General features: G+C 44.4%; 1 protein-coding gene across 2 annotated transcripts in view; it reads right to left on the bottom strand.

The window, feature by feature from the left end:
* DPYSL4 (dihydropyrimidinase like 4) overlaps positions 1–16,143 on the bottom strand; it is a 57,942-nt gene extending 41,799 nt beyond the window's left edge. Inside the window, exons 1-4 of one of the 2 annotated variants that reach the window (XM_072995391.2) lie at positions 15,696–16,143; positions 5,387–5,475; positions 4,054–4,238; positions 936–1,100 (exon numbers count right to left, since the gene is read on the bottom strand). In XM_072995391.2, coding sequence (XP_072851492.2) covers positions 936–1,100; positions 4,054–4,238; positions 5,387–5,475; positions 15,696–16,079 — 823 coding nt within the window. In that variant the 5' untranslated portion in view covers positions 16,080–16,143. Of the gene's footprint in view, positions 1–935; positions 1,101–4,053; positions 4,239–5,386; positions 5,476–12,826; positions 12,986–15,695 lie in introns of those variants that run through there. The other variant, XM_072995392.2, reaches the window with a different exon arrangement.
* Positions 16,144–16,788: the final 645 nt, after the last annotated feature.

Genomic DNA, 16,788 nt, shown 5'->3' with positions numbered 1-16,788 from the left:
CTTATTTAAAGAGACTATTACCTAAATAATCAGCTTAAAAACACTTGCAAGAATATAAATACAAATGATAACAAAAAGAAACAAGGACTGGTAAGAGAATGAAAGAACATTTTCTCTTAAAATTCTTCTAATAATAGTTAAAATGCAATTTTTAAAAGTTTTGAAAGGAAGTAGAAAAATACTTCTTAAATCAAAAAGCAGCATCATAACTAATTGCTGCAATACTATTGAAATACAATGCAATCATGTTTTCGTTATCCAAGGAGGGGAAAATGAAAGAGGGAGAAGAAACAGCAGTTACATGTAACTATGTTATTTATGATTAGTTGCTTTCAAGCTTTTACCACAACTAGAGTAGACTTATTGAAGGAATGAGACTTAAAAGGCTGAAATCCTATTGGTTAGTGTAAGGAAATTCATAATTTTCTGTCCATTCCTAATTGACAAATAAGAAGTCCCTGCTGTAATTCTTGGGGGGGGGGTAGGTGCATATACACACCAAGCCAGCACCCCAAAGAATCACAGTGGGGGTGTTTTTAATTTGTTGGCTAGGAAGGGACTGAGTATTATATATTTTCTTCCACTGGGCAATGGGATTTCAGCCATTCAGTCAATTGTAAAATCCTAACAACAAAAGTTAAACTGAATTTTTAGAGCAGTGTAATCCAGTTAGTGTAAATCGCAGTAGCCAATTGCCACAAGTTTAGAAGTCAGCAAAACCATTTGCTGTTGCATGCTGACTTATGCAATCCAATGCATAATACCAAACACATACACTGAGTGCTTAAATTGTAATAATTCACTTACTGCGTTCTGCTGGCAGATGTATATAATAGGACCTCGTCTGTTGGTTTAATGGTCCGTTTTAGTCAGGATTAACAACTGGACTTAGCTTGTAATTATTGCTTTCCCTTAAAGCATATTTGTGTCCTTACCTTTGTCTTTGACCAGAGCCTCCAATTCTTCTTTTATGCTCTCATGCCAACGTGTGATGTCAAGATGCAAAGAATAATCGCAACACGCTTTACTATCAGCACACTCCCTCCATTGGTCGTAGGCAGTCAGGAGATTTGTTCCAGACTCAGGGAATACATGATCAACTGGAGAAACAAGCAAATAAGAAGTCCCTGCTGTAATTCTTGGGGGGGGGGGGATAGGTGCATTCTGAGTGAAATATGAGGGGCACTGACCTTGCTTACTTTTCAGTGCCAAATCAAAATGTACTTCTTTTGTCCAGGCATTTTACATGTATGACTTTTTAAAAAACCTAATTCATTTGTTTGTTTCTTGAGCAACTATTATACCTCCTAGTTTACCATTCTATTATTGTTATAGCAGTCTGGATCCTCTTGTTGGCTTATACTTGTGTAAGGGAAATCAAATCTGCACAGCAAACTGCCATCATTAATGAAGTGCTGGCTGTGTTCCTGAGTGCAAACCTAGGAATCCAAACGGCACCAATCTCCTGCAGCAGGCAATGCCATTTCACTTAAGTCACTGCAAATTGGCAACTGGAGTCTGGTCTGTATGTCCCCCTCCACCACTTCTTCCTTATAGCATTACGAGGGGGTGCTGATAAGTACTGAGCCTTTCCCAGGAAAAAACTGAGCTAGGAAGCTGTAATTGCCACACATATACCCCAGGAAGTCAATGCACATCTGCAGTTTCTCAAGTCCCTGCAAATAAATTTCTTCTGACTGCTGGTGTAACCACTCATTGTAGCATTAGTTGCTTCGAGAACACTCCCAAATCATTGTCACTTTAGGTGTTTTTTGAGTTTGGGGAACAGATAATAGTCAGAAGGAGCCAGGTCGGGAGAATAAGGTGGATGGGGCATCACTTGAAAGCCTAAAGATGTCAGTTTCGCCATTGTTTCACCTGCAGTGTGTGATGAGGCACTGTCATGCAACAGGATGATACCTTTGGAGAGCTTCCCTCAATGTTTTTCCTTGATGTTTTGCCTCAACTTCGTCAATAAAGCACAGTAATATTTTGCATTGATGGCTGAACCCTGTTGGAGGTAGTCCACCAGCAGAACTCCCTTCTTAACCCAAAAACTGTTGCCATTTGCTTCTGCACTGACCTTTGCACTTGGAACTTCTTTGGCCTGGGGGAACCACTGTGCCTCCATTCCTTAGACTGTTCCTTTGTCTCGGGATCATAACAGTAGATCCATGTCTCATCACCAGTTACCACTTTGCCCAGGAAATCTGACTCATTTCTTGCAAAATGTTTCAAAACAGCCACCGATGACTCCACACGTTACCTCTTTTGTTTGGTTGTCAAAAGTTTTGGGATCCACTTTGCTGCCAACTTTCTCATTTCCAAGTCATTGTGGATAATGGCACCAATTCTCTCACGTGATATTCTCAGATATATAGCAATACTTTTGGCTGATATTCGATCATGTTGTGGATGGCTTCCACATTTGCAGGCACAGAGACAGAAACAGGCCTTCCACTGGGTTTCTCACTTTCAACACCAAAATGGTCAGTTTTAAAATTGACAACACAATGTTTAACTGTTGCATATGAAGGGCCACTGTCACCCATAGTTTGTAATATTCCATCATGGATCTGCTTTGCACCTTTCCCTTGGAGAAACAGGAACTTGATTATGGTCCTATGCTCTTCTACACTGAACTTTTCTGGAGGTGCTGCCATGTTCACTTTGGACCTGAACATGAAAGATAAGTTAAAATCATAGGTAGTTGAGTTTTGCACCATTGAACACAGACAAATTGGCCAATACACCCTGCAATTTGTAGCTTCCTAGCTCAATTTTTCCTGGGAAAGGCTCAATACTTATCAGCACCCACCTATACCAAGTATTTTAGAATTCTCTGTGGATGAAGGAAAACTGATACATTTTAAAAATAAAACAAGCAAAAATTAGTTTAAAACATGGATTTAATTCTCCACTCCAAATGATAGTGACTACCAAGAATGTCAACTTGAAATAATGGATTCAAGATATACAAAGGATACACAGATCTGCTTTTGTTTTGAGAGAGATTAGGGGTTAATTTGTAATCACACTTCCCTTGCTTTGGGGAGGTTCAGTTTCATCCATAACCTTTTCCATTACATGAAAGATTTTTATACTTTTGGGAATTTCCCTGCATTCTAGAATGCACAAACATACTGACATTAATGCTGAGAAAAAAAGACGTATTTACTGAAGAACATATGGTAAGGTTGAATACTATTGTATAAATGAAGCGAACAATAATAATATTACACTTTGGATCCACTGTATAAAACATGCCAACCTCTCCTTACATCTGTTGCTGCATCTTTAAGAAAATCACACTCATTCACAAACAAAAACATATAGGCTGGTCTCTTAAAGAGACAAGATTTGCATAATACAAGGGTCTGCTGGTAAATCTGTCCAATATAGAATGTTGGTGTGGTGCTCAAAACTTTCCCCTGGCAAACTGATTCCAGGATCAGATGTGTTCCATCTACTTGAGTTCTACTCAAGAAGAGGCAGAAGGAAGAAAGCCACAATTTACACTCTGTACATTTACATTCTGTAATTGCAACTGTACATTGCTTGGCTGGGGAAAAGACTCAAGCTTTCAGAAGACGGGGGATTAAAAGGAAGAACTGCAACTGCGACAAATAATGGGTTCTTGTTATGTGCCATCATAATAACTTCCAATAAATAAAGTTGGAGATCATTAATTTAAAATATAGCCCAAATCAGGGGGTGGGGGGAAATAGTCTCCACCATTCATTTCTGTAAAGGAGACAACATGAAAACTTCTTATTGGCGGTTACTACACAATGATTAAAGCCACCATATAATAGGTCAAATGTCTGACACATGACATAGTTTTGCAAATGTATTAATGTACGTGATATGTGTCATGAAGCTATATGGCCACTTGACTGAGCGCTGAAATCAAGACTGCATATGTACAACATAGATGCTCAAACCAAGAATGCATTTTAAAACACTATCTAGAAAGGAATTTGGCTTCCTGATTTGTCAAGGAAGGTCATAAATAACCAATGCTCATTTTGCAACAAGAGACTGGATACATACGTATCATGGTTGTTCCTCCAGCAAGAGCGGCTTTTGTGCCTTGATAGAAGTCATCAGCAGAGGTCATTCCCATCAAAGGCATCTGTAATCTAGTATGAACATCTATTCCACCTGGCATAACTAGCTGGCCATAAGCATCAACTGTCTTTACACCTCCAGGAACAATAAGATTTTCCCCAATTTGCCTGCAAGTGACATTGAGAAGATCTGTTTACAAAGTTACCCAAGAAGGATGTCACCTTAGTTCAACTTAAGTCCCACTGAAATCAATGAGGCAAATAAAGTATTTAAGCAACAGTTTTATTATAGAATGTCTCATTTTCTCAAAAGGAGCAACAATTTTAATCTGGATCCAGCTCACCATGTTTCTGACATTCATAACACTGTTTTCAGAAATGTGTTTTGTATACTTTTCACTTGGATGCTTTCTGCTATCCTGAACAAGGAGGATCAAAAGGTACTCTATAGACATCAAGTGAAATATGTATTTTTTTATGAATCATGCTCAACCGAAGGCTTGGAAATGCATTGTTCTCATGTACATTCTGAAGTTCTAAATGGGTGGGAGGTTCCTTTGTTCCATCCTGCACATCATTCCCATTAGATGGCCAGTTCAAACCATTATGCATCAAATGGCATTAAAGGCACATTTGTACACTGCGGCAACCCGTAGTGACAAGTGAACCCACCTCTTCTAACAAGCCATGATTTCTTAACCAGCCACAAACCACAATCTGAATCTATGATTTGTTGCTGACTTATGAAATCTAGTTTGTTTCAAAAATGGCCTACTGTGATGTCATGCAACTTTGGCTTGCCCCTTGGTTTTCTCAGCTACTGAACCTGAAATAACAAGTAACAGAAGGGGGTGGGAAATAAAACAGAATGAGTAAGACAAGCAATTGTTCATTTAACTGACTGATATAATTTGGAGCTTAAGCACAAACCATGACTTACACTGTCACATAAGAATGCAATTAATATTTCTCCTCAAAGTTTACCAGTTTTGTATCACACAATTAGGTAAGGTAATGTCAACACTAACCACAAGTGACTATGATATAAACTCTACAAATATTTCTTCAGATTTTTACTTCACTAGAATGGTCTTGATCCAGAGATACTAATATGTAAATAACACTATGTTCAACAGGACAATATGTATTGCTTTCTTGTTGTTACATATCAGCACTGAGGCAGATATCTTCTCAATTCATCATATATACATTTTGTTTTACACAATAGAGCAAATTAGAAAACTACTCAGAATAAATTACACGGAAATGTCTGACACACCTAACACTGTACTTCAAAATATTCTTAAGTGACTTACTTAATCAAACCATCTTCTACATAGATATCCGCATAAAAGGACTGGTCATCATTGACAATCTTTCCTCCCTTGATGAGCAGCCGGTCACTCTTAGTAACAATAATAATAAAGAGAGCTAATGAGATACTTCATTCAAAGACCATTTAAAATATACTTTCAGAAGAAAGCAAAGGAAAAATGCTTAATAGTAGAGTGCAGATCATTGTCTCAAGCTTGGAAGTTAAAAACAGTACTATCTCCTGTGAAAAGTTCCTTTTTTTGAAGAAAATATAACAATGATATACTGTATTTTAAAAAACAATACTATGAAGTCCTGTTGCTTGTTATGTATACAAAAGGCAAACGCCATAACTTTCACTACTTTCTAATAATAATTATGTACCATCAAGTCAATTCTGACTTACAGCCAGAGTTTTCCAGATGGAGAGTACTCAGAAGTGGTTTACCATTCCTTTCTTCAGGGCCCCTGGGACTGTGCACTTCCCAAGGCCACATAGGCTGGCTCTATTCACAGGAGGCACCATGGGGAATGAAAACTCCCAACTTTTGGCTCCATGGCCAAATACCTTAAACACTGAGCTATCCAGCTAATCAACTTCCTTGCAATTAATGCATTCCCATTAGGATTCTTGAGCACACATAAAGCCAGCAGGCATGAATGCCTCAAAGAATTCCTACAGCTACTCATTAACTGTCAGCTACAAGTGACTGAATGTTACACTGTTTGCCTTCCACATACATAGCAAAGAACAGTGAATGGGAACAATATCATATATACACTTACACATATGCAGCTCAGGGTAGTTGTTTTTTACATAACATAAAATTAATAAACAATGTTATGGGTCACATACATCTAATGGTAACATTGTTGAAGTTATTTAGAAAGCCTCTAGGTCACTAGCCTAGTATGTAAAAAAGTAAATTTCTAAATTCTGACCATAACATAAGCATATTATTACTTCTTGCAACTGAGGTAATTTCTTTTGGTTTTTTTTTTTAAGAAAACAATGGAACAATTATAGCAACAGCAGCAACAACAAAATCAGCGGACCAGTTATAACTAAGAGAAATTCTAGGTTCTAAATTTTCAGCAACAATCTGGCTGATTTATTTTTATCTTTTTCTATTACAAAACATCATCCTTAATTACAATGGCTAGAGCCCCCACATTTCCCCCCCCCTTCCGGCTCTCAGCATGGGTTTCTGATGCAAAAAAAGGCCTTTGTTCTTCTTTCCATCCATTGCTGTCTCCAAGGACATGGCAAGAAATCAGGCCTACAATTTGTTGAAAGGTGACTCGTTTTGAGTTGACCTCTATTAAGCTATTCCACGGTATAAAGCAGCTATGCTAAGTGAGCAGAAGTGCTCATGAAAACAAGCACAGAATAAGGGGCTGAGCTTAGGAGAAGAGACAGGGAAAGGTATACCCCCACCTATAAATTTTCTTGCCCTACATGCTGCATAATAGGTACTCCAGATTCTTATTAGATGAGCAGAATTGTGAACCCTTTGTTTCAGGATCCCCACTCCTCCAGTAACATGAAGCAGTGGGAGCAGTAGCCTGGGATAGGATGTTGAACCGTTTTATTATATTTTTCCAATAAATATTCATTTTAAAAATAAGGCTGGAATCCAATCAGTGTAAGGTTTGTACAGTTTGCTGCAACTACAGTGGTGCTTCGCTTAGCAATTGCCTCGTTTAACAATGTATTCGCTTAGCGATGAGGTTTTTGGAGTGATTTTGTGCTCCGTTTAGCGATGTTCCCTATGGGGAAATTTCGCATAGCAATGTTCGGGACCTTGTCTCGCTTAGCGATGACAGTTTAGGTCCCCTGTTTCGCTTAGCGATGTTCCGTTTTCACTATTTTTAAAGTGTCTTAAAATGTTCAAAAACTATTTTAAATGTTTGGGATCGTTAGTGCACCTTGTAAAACCTTTGCAAACTTAATTTGGCTTTGTTCTAACTCTTCGTTAATTTTTGGTGAATTTCCACCACCCCCATTGGAATGCATTGAACTGTAGGTTTGACAGCTGTGGAACCAGTGGCCTATGAGCATAATCCAGTCTGGCCTTAAAAGATCTGGAGATTCAGCTAATCCTCAGAACACAGGCTGACTGAACCTGATGTTGCTTCTCCCACTACAGAATGTGCCCTCAGGTTCTATTTTAAAGCCACTGACCATGGATCTAACCCAGTACTTAAAGTTCCCAACAAGTTCTCTTTCCTTTGACTTTCCCATAGAAGAGTGGGAGGAGAACGGTGTCAATACCTGGATAAAGGGACAGCTGGAGGCTGTACTCCATGCTTTAGCCAAGGATTTCAGGGACAATACTTAAGTCCTTGACACCCCAAGGCTTTGACCATGCTCCTATCATCCAGCCCTGTGGGGGGAGGACACTGGTGTGCAGATCTTGCCTGTTATCCCAAACTGGCTCCCCATCACTGCTTTCAAAGATTTACTTTTTAAGAGGATTTTATTCTTAAAAGCTATCCAAGGGTTAATTTTAAAGGAATATATAGACTTCAGTATTCCAGCTGCATCACCATGCAGTCTTCCTGGACCAGCAGGGAAAGAACCTTTGAAGTATACATCACTTTTCTCCAACTGAACTGAAATCATCCAACTGTCTCCATAAGTAATAATACAGGAACAAGCAACCACCAAAACCCAACAAGCAAGCAATCACGCTATGCCAAACCCAGAGTGCAGGCCCCAGATCTTCCAGAGATCTGGGGCCTGCACGCATCCTCAGCTAGGCAGTGAAGCACAGTATCTGTTCTTGTACTGCCCCCAAAGCCCATCAATTAACAAGTATATTTTGATTTCACGACTGAGGGCCACAATACGTGCTCCCTGCATTTAACATAACATTTCTTCAATTTTACTGTAACTCCAGCTGCAGTTTTGATCAAGGAAATGACCTTCCAAAATGTCCTGTCAGGGTAGGTGTACGAAGTCCATTCCCTTCCAGTCTTGTGAAAGCTGGTAAAAACCAGAGCTTTTCAGAGAGGTGTTTCGGAATATCCTCCCCCCCAATAGACTTTTATGCTTTTTTGTCTAATTTTTGTTGGGTTTTTTGCTGTCACCATGTGGGGAGGAGGAGAAGGAGTTGTTGCTGTTTTGCTTCTGAGGTTGGGCATTTTTACATGTTGTAAACCACCCAGAATAGTGGCTCAACACCAGATAAATGCAATGAATGATGAATGAAAAAAATTGCTTCTTAAATAAAAATGAAGCCAGTTTCATGTATACTTGGAGCAGTCCCATTGAATTCAGTGGAACTTTAAGATGCAAACTTGGTCATATTTTTGTGTGTGTTACATGCTGTCAGGCTACAACCAACTTATAGTGACCCTAAGAGGGTTTTTCAAGGTAATTAAAATATTTAAGGAGTGGTTTTACTATTGTCATCCCCCACAGGTTAACTTCCATGGCAAAGCAGAGATTCAATCCCAGGTTTCCTACAGCCACTTCAGCTGTAACTTCATTCTCGTTGATTTCAACGATTTCTATTCCTGGAATGAATAAGACTGGACCCCACTCATAACACAGGGTAGGTAGCTTCTTTTCGCTAGTTCTTTTCTTTTTATTGTGAACATATACAAAACATTAATGTTAGCAAAAAGGAAAGTACTGAGTAGAAGAAGGATACATCTCAGTCTACCTTTCTTGATATATAATATCTGTTCCACATTCTATGTTTTGAACTACAGTGGCTACTTTGTCTTTACAAGATTTCCTGGCTGTTTACTCATGCATGGAACCCAAACTACAATACCAGTGTTAAAGTAAAAAATGTACTTCATCTTACAGTATATGTGCAATTAATAATTATAGTATGATTGTTTTGTAAGGTAGTGCAATGAAAAGCTGCACTGACCTCTGGAACACACACACACACACACACACACACACACACACACACACACACACACACACACACACACACACACACACACACACACACACACACACACACAATATTGAGTGATAAACTGTGTAACTGTATTATTCTGGGCAGCAACCCTTCTCCATAACAACCCGAGAAAGCTGGTGTGGTGAGCGAGTTCTCATTCAAGGCAATCCTTTTCAGCTTCTACTTGAAGGGTTGTTTCCCTCTGGCTCCCTCAGCACCAAACAATGGAGAATTTTAAAGAGCCCACCCCACACATGTCAGACGGTGGGAGAGGAGGGGGCATCTGGATGAAAGCTTACCTCTAAAGAAATCCCTTAATGCTCATCACATCACATGCGGAGTGTGGGAGACAATAGCACTGAGAGGACGGATACAGGGGGGGGGGGGCAAGAGGGGATAACCAGACCATTAAGCATGACTGGATGGGGAGGTGAAGGAAAGTGGGGAAAGAAATCCTCATTTCTTCCATGAAAATAGTGGAGAGTTTACAAATATTAGAACCAGTGTTCATGAGCCAAGAACAAAATAGCAAAAAATGAACAGCGACAATGCTCACTTGAAAGGCACACTACAGGACAGTGATGGTATTACTTTCATCAAATATAATGGGCAGGATCCCAGATGTTAGGTTCCTTCAATTAACTTGTATTAGCTCAGTGATAGACTTTGATTCCCTGCCTCCAATTCTTAGTTGCTGATCTATCTACAACATGCTGTTCTTAAAAACACTGCAGTTTCAAAAACAGTTTGCCCTACAGCCCTGGAAACAAGGTCTCTTTCTCTCCTTTGATGTGTGGCATTTGTTTCACAATTCTTTAGCTCCTGATTGGAGCACTGATTTTTTTTGAACAGCAACGTCCACATTTTCACATAATTTACAAATGTAATTCTACTATCCCTCTGTGTGCACTTTAGCCCAAGAACACCTCTGATAAAGATAGTATCTATCACATATGAAGGCATTAAACAATAATAAAATAAGTATTAAGGAGAAGAGGTCAAATGCATGCCAAGTAATATTGGTAATAGTGCAATTCTATAAAAAAGAAAGAAAGAAATATGCTCCAGGTCAGAGGGATCAAGACTGTATCCTAAGAGAACAGAAATGTGTCTTAGAAAGTGCTGGTATTAAAATACTTAAAATATTTTAAATAGAAATTAGGAAATATGCATACACAGGTAGGCTACATACAATTGAAGCTGTAGCAATTGCTTGATGATTTATGATATATTACTTTTCTCACTGTTTTGGAAATAGAAGGGTTAGAGGGCAATACCAAAAACCAGTGACAAGAGAATTGACATTGAAACACATGGTTTCTTTCCACAAGTATTCTTGTTGTTGTTTTTGTTGTTTAGTCGTTAAGTCGTGTCTGACTCTTCATGACCCCATGGAGAGCACGCCAGGTCCTTCTGTCTTACACTGCCTCCCAGAGTTGGGTCAAATTCATGTTGGTAGCTTCAATGACACTGTCCAACCATCTCATCCTCTGTTGTCCCCTTCTCCTCTTGCCTTCACACTTTCCTAACATCAGGGACTTTTCCAGGGAGTCTTCTCTTCTCATGAGATGGCCAAAGTTGAGCTACACCTAAATTTCGGATTACTTCCCTTAATACAAGGTATTGTCTTAATTGAGGTTTTGACATTTTTCTTGAGCCAATGTGACTACTTTGAAATTTTGATAGAAGTGGAATGACCAACAGCCATCTGACATCTTTAAAGCTAACAAGTTATAAGTGGATTTCCTTGTTACTCGTATCCTTCCATATAAATGTGTACCAGAATGCAGGCTGGCCGCGTTATTTTTTGTTGTGCATATGTGCATAGAGATGGGGTAGCAGGGGTGGGGAGACAAAAAAGAAAGCAACAAAACAAAACACAATGAACGGCAAAGCTTTGTATATAGGTAATATGAATGAGTTATCTCTGAAGAGCAAATGATAGATAAACAGAGGCTTTCCCCCCCTTTTTAAAGAGCAAATGGGGAGAAAATATTGCTTAAACCCTTCTGGGCTGAGCTGGGTGGCATTCAACAAAAGCGAACATTAAATCTCTGGAATGTAGCAGTAAAAGTAGAATACTAGTCCTGTCACACAGAATAGTCTTCCATTGTCTTCTTATTTTTGTCCTCATATCCCTGAGTGAGACTGTGGTGTTTCTGAAATACACATACTATATAAGGCTTATCTGCCCAGCATGTCTCTTAATAACCTTCACTGACTACTTCTTATGCACCTGTGAGAAATACTTCACACATGGAATTAAATTATGTCCCCTGCCTTCGAAAAATATATGTTTTTGAATCTGTATCGTGTATGGCATGGATTTGGATTCCACAGATCTCTAGGTGATTAAAATAACTATGTATTTGTTTGGTGTTGTGTGTTTTTTAAACACCCTCATTATGCATGACCTATATACACACTCAGCGTTCTAATGCAGAGGCACATTTTAAAATTCTAAAAGGCCTAATTTTTGTCAGCCCAAACTACAGCAGACCGACTGAATCAACTACTTGAACGGTGGGTGAGCTGACATTTGTGTAATTTTCTTTGGTTCAAGGGGGTCTACACCCCCCCCCCGGATGTGAGCAGGGTTCCAGCCAAGAAGTTCTATAAGACAACATCTTTGTGATGAGGGCTATGCAGAACCCTGAATGCACCCGTTCCAGCCTCTGTGCAACAGAAAGTGGGTTGGGGGGGATCTAAAGGGGGATAAACAAGAGGAATGGCCACTTAGAAGGAAAGGGGTGTTCTTCCAGATCTCCTTCCCACCCCCACCCCCACCCCTTTTTCTTGCCATTGTGTTTGGGACCTGATCGGGAAGGCCAACTCCGGGAATGGATCCTTCGCCACTCTTGAGATGTTTTCTTTTTCCCTTCCCGAGGTCTTCCCCACCCGGCAAGGCTTAACAAGCTCTCCAAATGATCTCTCTGCACTCCGCCCCCCCCCCCCCCCCGGCAGAGGCCAGCTCTTTCTTTCAAAGAGCCGAGAGACGGGCCTGCCGCTCGCCACAGAGGGGGCGGCCAGGACGCTCCAGTTTTCCCGGCGGTGCGTCCGAAGACAGGAGGGCCTGGCGTGCTCTGGTCCATGGGGTCACGAAGAGTCGGACACGACTAAACGACTAAACACACGCGTCCGAAGAAAAGAACGCGGGGGGGGGGAAGAGGGAGGGGGTGTGAAGGAATTGCGCGCCCCCCCCCGCGGCGGGCGGTCACCCGGCGAGCCGAGTGGAGACCTGCCGGCCTAGCTCAGCAACGAGAGGGCTCGCCCTGCTGAGGCGGGGGGGGGGAGCGCTTTCTTGAAGCGCAAATTCTCCCCCCCCCCGCCCCGGACTGCACGTCTCCCTCCCTCCCTCCCTTTCCTCCGGGGGCAGCCTCGGCGCCTCCCCAGACGTAGACGGTCTCGCGCCCCGTCCCCAAAGCCCCCCCCGCCACAGGCGCCTCGCGACGCGCGCCCCCCCCCCGCCCGGAGGCCCGGCGCGAGCCCCGACTCCTCTTGGCGGCGGCTCCAGCTCACCGTGATCCGAGGGATGTTCTTCTTGCCTTGGTACGACATCTTCCCGGCGGGCCGACGACGCTACCGGGGGGAAGCGAGAGGTCGGGGGGTGAAGGGGCGGGCGGCGGGGAAAGAAAGGGCTAGCCGAGGCGGAGCGGGGTGGGGGCGGCGGTCTGAGGAGGGCTGAGCGCCAGGCCCAGGGAAGCGAGGCTGCCGCCGAGCTGAGGGACGACTCTCGCCGGTGTGTCGCCGTGTGTGTGTGTTTGCGTGTGTGTGCGTGCGTGCGCGCCTCCACGGCTGGCGGCTTGTGCTGGGGAGGGGAGAGGGCGCAAGACGCGCAAGGCGGGCGGACGGGAGAGAGAGAGACTGGGAGGGAGGGAGGCTCGGTGGCTCCCCCTGCCCGGTCGCCTCGCCGCCCAGCTGCCTGATTAGCATTCCCCCTTCGTGCTTCACCCGGCGGCGGCAGGCAGACAGCCCCCCCCCCGCGCGCGCCTCCTCCCGCCCAGTTTCCCAGACAGGCAGACGCAGCTCCGCCGGGGCCTCCCTCACGACGCGGGCGGGCGGGCAGGCGGAATGCAGCAGCCCCAGTAGCCACTTCCCTGCCCAACAAAAGGCCGCGCCGCCTCTCCGCCGGCAACAAAGGACACGTGGCCCAGACGCCTCGCCAGGTGCCAGGCCCGCCGGCAGCGCGGCTGTGCCCACACAGGACCCGCTCGCCGGAGCGCCTGTGGTCCCCTCGCTGGCGGGGGGGGGCGCGCATGGACGACGGGGGGGGACGATTCACGAGACTGCTTGGGCGGCTCCGCTTTCCCTGGATCTCGCTCCCAGTTTCAGCCCTCATGCCAAGAATTAATACGATACCAACCGAATTCCACTAACAGATATTCGGAAGTCGATTTCGTTGAGACAGCCACCCACCCACCCATGAGCCAAGGTCGTCTGGAAGCGTGTCCCGGGCAGCCCGATCCTGTGCGTTTTGTTTTTTTCCCACCAGACCGATTTAATGAGAGGCTTGTCAAAGGAGTGCCCCTAGTAAGGCAGTTTTAAAAGGATTTCGTTTCCCGCCGGCGGCAGTGAAATTCGCAGAGCTCTTCCAAGGGCAGTTCTCTGCCGGGATTTTAACGGCACTTCAAGGGATGCCCCCTCCGTACAAGTTTCCTGCCACCCTGAGAGCCGCAGCTTTAGCCCCTAAGGAGAAGAAATCGGTTAGACCAAGTAAAGAAGGATAGGATATATTTCACTTAACCTCTGCGCACACAGTGATTAAGTTGAATCTCAGTGTCCTTCTGTATGTTTGCATTTTTTTTCTCTAGGATGTTGATGTTTCTACTCCCGCCCCGACCCCTAAGAAAATTATATGTGTGTATCAAAGATGCATATACGGACATATAGTAGACATTCGTGTCAGTTATGCATACACTTGCCCTTTTCCTTAGCATGATGATACGCATCTTGAGAAAACACCAGTTCCCCCCCCCCCGCCTCCGCCAACAAATGCCACAATATACTGGTTACATTTCAAGATTTCAAGGCTTTTGTTTTTGTTTCCACCAAGCGGCCCCGTCACACTCCGTGAAAATTCTACCTCAAGCTGTAAACTTTTGTTGGGTGATTCCCACTGACATTTATGGTGAAAAATCGTGATCATTCTTAAAGCTGCGAGTTTAAAACCCTAAGAAAGGGTTCTCAGGAGAAACACTTCCCTCCCCTTTCTCCTTTCTCCCTTGTATAACGCGTGCAGCACTGTATTAAATCCATTTATCAACAAAAACAGGCAGAGACATTCCAGTTGAGAATCCGGTGCATAAAGAAGGATGTGTATCTGTTCCCTTCTAAGCTGCCGATTCTGCTCCCCATTTATTAAGTTGGGGTTGTTTTAAAAATGTCTTTAATTTCGATCTCGCCTTGCCCCCCCCCCCTTATTTACGGGAAACAGGACGAGGGCTCACAAATTATTAATTATAAATGTGTGACTTTCTGCTCTGCTAGGAAGGAGTGGAGTGGCTCGATTCAGCCTCCCCCCCACACACACACACTTTAGGGTACTAAGACTGCAGTCCTATGTATGTTCAGAGAGCACAACAGGATTTACTCTGTAGGAAGTATGCATAGGGTTTGTGTCTGAATGCTCGTTTTCTCCACTTCAGTGCGACGTTCCGTTCACATTCAGACAAAAAAAACAATCTCCATTTGGCTTGAAAGGTCATTACCTAGGGCGCTTCTCGAACCCAAATGTGTGGGGAGGTTTTTAAGGAGCCTATACAGTCCCTGATAGATACAATGCTTTCAGAAGAAGCTGGGAAGGCATAAGCTGGCGTCTCTCTTATTTGCCTTGCAAAATAGCATGTGACTGATTACGCGGGCCTTACCTGTGGGATTTCCGTGGCAGCACCAAGGTCCCACCGAACGGGGCGAGAAATGCACTGAAAAGGCTGATACGGAAGAGAGCGCTATAGAGGAGCGCCTTCAACCGTATAAAGGGCGGGCGGGGGGGGGGGGAGCTGATTGTCTCCCGAGAGCAGTCGCTGCGTGGCCCCCGTTCCACTTTGGGGAATTGTTATTACAAATATTTCGAAATGACACAAGAAAAGACGGCTGTGTATGTATTCCCTGTTTAATAAGAAGTGCGGATAACTTAATTTAGCCTAGTGGGTGATCACTCTGATCACTCTTGGATCATCCCTCTGAAATTGGGGCTGGGCTGACCCTCTCCTTCCGAAAGCCCCAGATACCAGTACAAGCCCTGCAGCGGCCGTGCGGGAGAACAAGCGGGACCTCCCACGCCTGGATTAGGAGGACGCGGAGGGCGCTAGGGCGAAACCTTAAAGTTGAGCTTCGCGGTTGAACTTCCTCCAACGACCGCCCCACAGCGCCCGCCGCTCCCCGTTACCTGTTGGCAGCCATTGGGTAGTTCTGCTGCTACTCCTGCGGAAGGCGGGCACGGCTGTGACCCGGCAGGTGTGAGGACGGGAGTGCTGCGGCTCCCGCTCCCGCTGCTGCTGCCGCCGCCGCTGCTGATGCTGCCTTCACTTGGCCCTTCGGAGCCGCCGGAGCGATGGCCGGGGTCTCCGCGGCTCCCCTTCTGGCTGGCCGCTCTGTGGCTGCCGCCGAGCGACTCGAAATCCAGCGTTTTGTTCTCGAAGGCACCCTCCACGTTGCAAAACATCCCTCCGTATTTCTGCCGGGGCTTCGGGCTGCAGGTGCCTAGGGCGGCAAAGTAACCGGGCAGGTCGTCCTCTTTCCTCTCCGGCTGCTGCTCCCTCCGCTCTGCCATGGCTGCTGCCCGCTAGAAAAAAGAGCGGGAGGCCGGGCGGTGGCTTGCCTGGCTGCCTGGGATGGCTCAGGACTGGGAAGTGGACTGACACGTTGCCCTCAGGGAGGCCTGGAGAAGGCGCACTGGGATGGAACGGGAGGGAGTCAGAAAGGCAGGAGCGCCATCCGACTTCACTTGTCATACGGAAACTCCTCGCCCGCTCCGTGATTCGCTAGGCAGGTGAGAAAACGCCATTGGTCTCCACCGTGAGCGTGGCTGGCAGGGAGCTGTCCAAGGTCTGTGGTGCTGAAGTAAGTCGCGTCGGAGGAGTTCGTCAGGAGGACAGCGCACGCACAGTCTACCTAGGGGAGAATTCCTATCACTGTCACGATGTTTTGCCTCTTGTGGAGGTTGTCACTTCACTTTGTTGGAACGGGTGACTCGTTGGCCCCAGAGAGGAAAGAGTAGAATAGTAAGGTAGTGACACTTTTACTGAGAGCAAGGTATATCACTTGTTGGCTTTTGAACTTTTAACAGCATCTTAGGTCTTTTGCTACAGCAACGCTTCCAAACCGTTCTGAACATGTTCTTTTGTTAAAACAACCCACATTCATGAAAGTCTGCAAACGCTGATCAACTGCAGTTTTGTTGACCAAATTTAAAGACTTTACTTTAAGCAACTGTCCCTGTAATGAATGCCTATGCTTTCCTATTTTCTGCTTTTTCCTTC

This window comes from Pogona vitticeps, chromosome 3 (genome assembly GCF_051106095.1).
Source record: "Pogona vitticeps strain Pit_001003342236 chromosome 3, PviZW2.1, whole genome shotgun sequence".
In the NCBI taxonomy this organism is placed as follows: domain Eukaryota; kingdom Metazoa; phylum Chordata; class Lepidosauria; order Squamata; family Agamidae; genus Pogona; species Pogona vitticeps.
The sequence above is the reverse complement of the archived record's forward strand: the minus strand, read 5'-3'. Positions and strand labels throughout refer to the sequence as shown.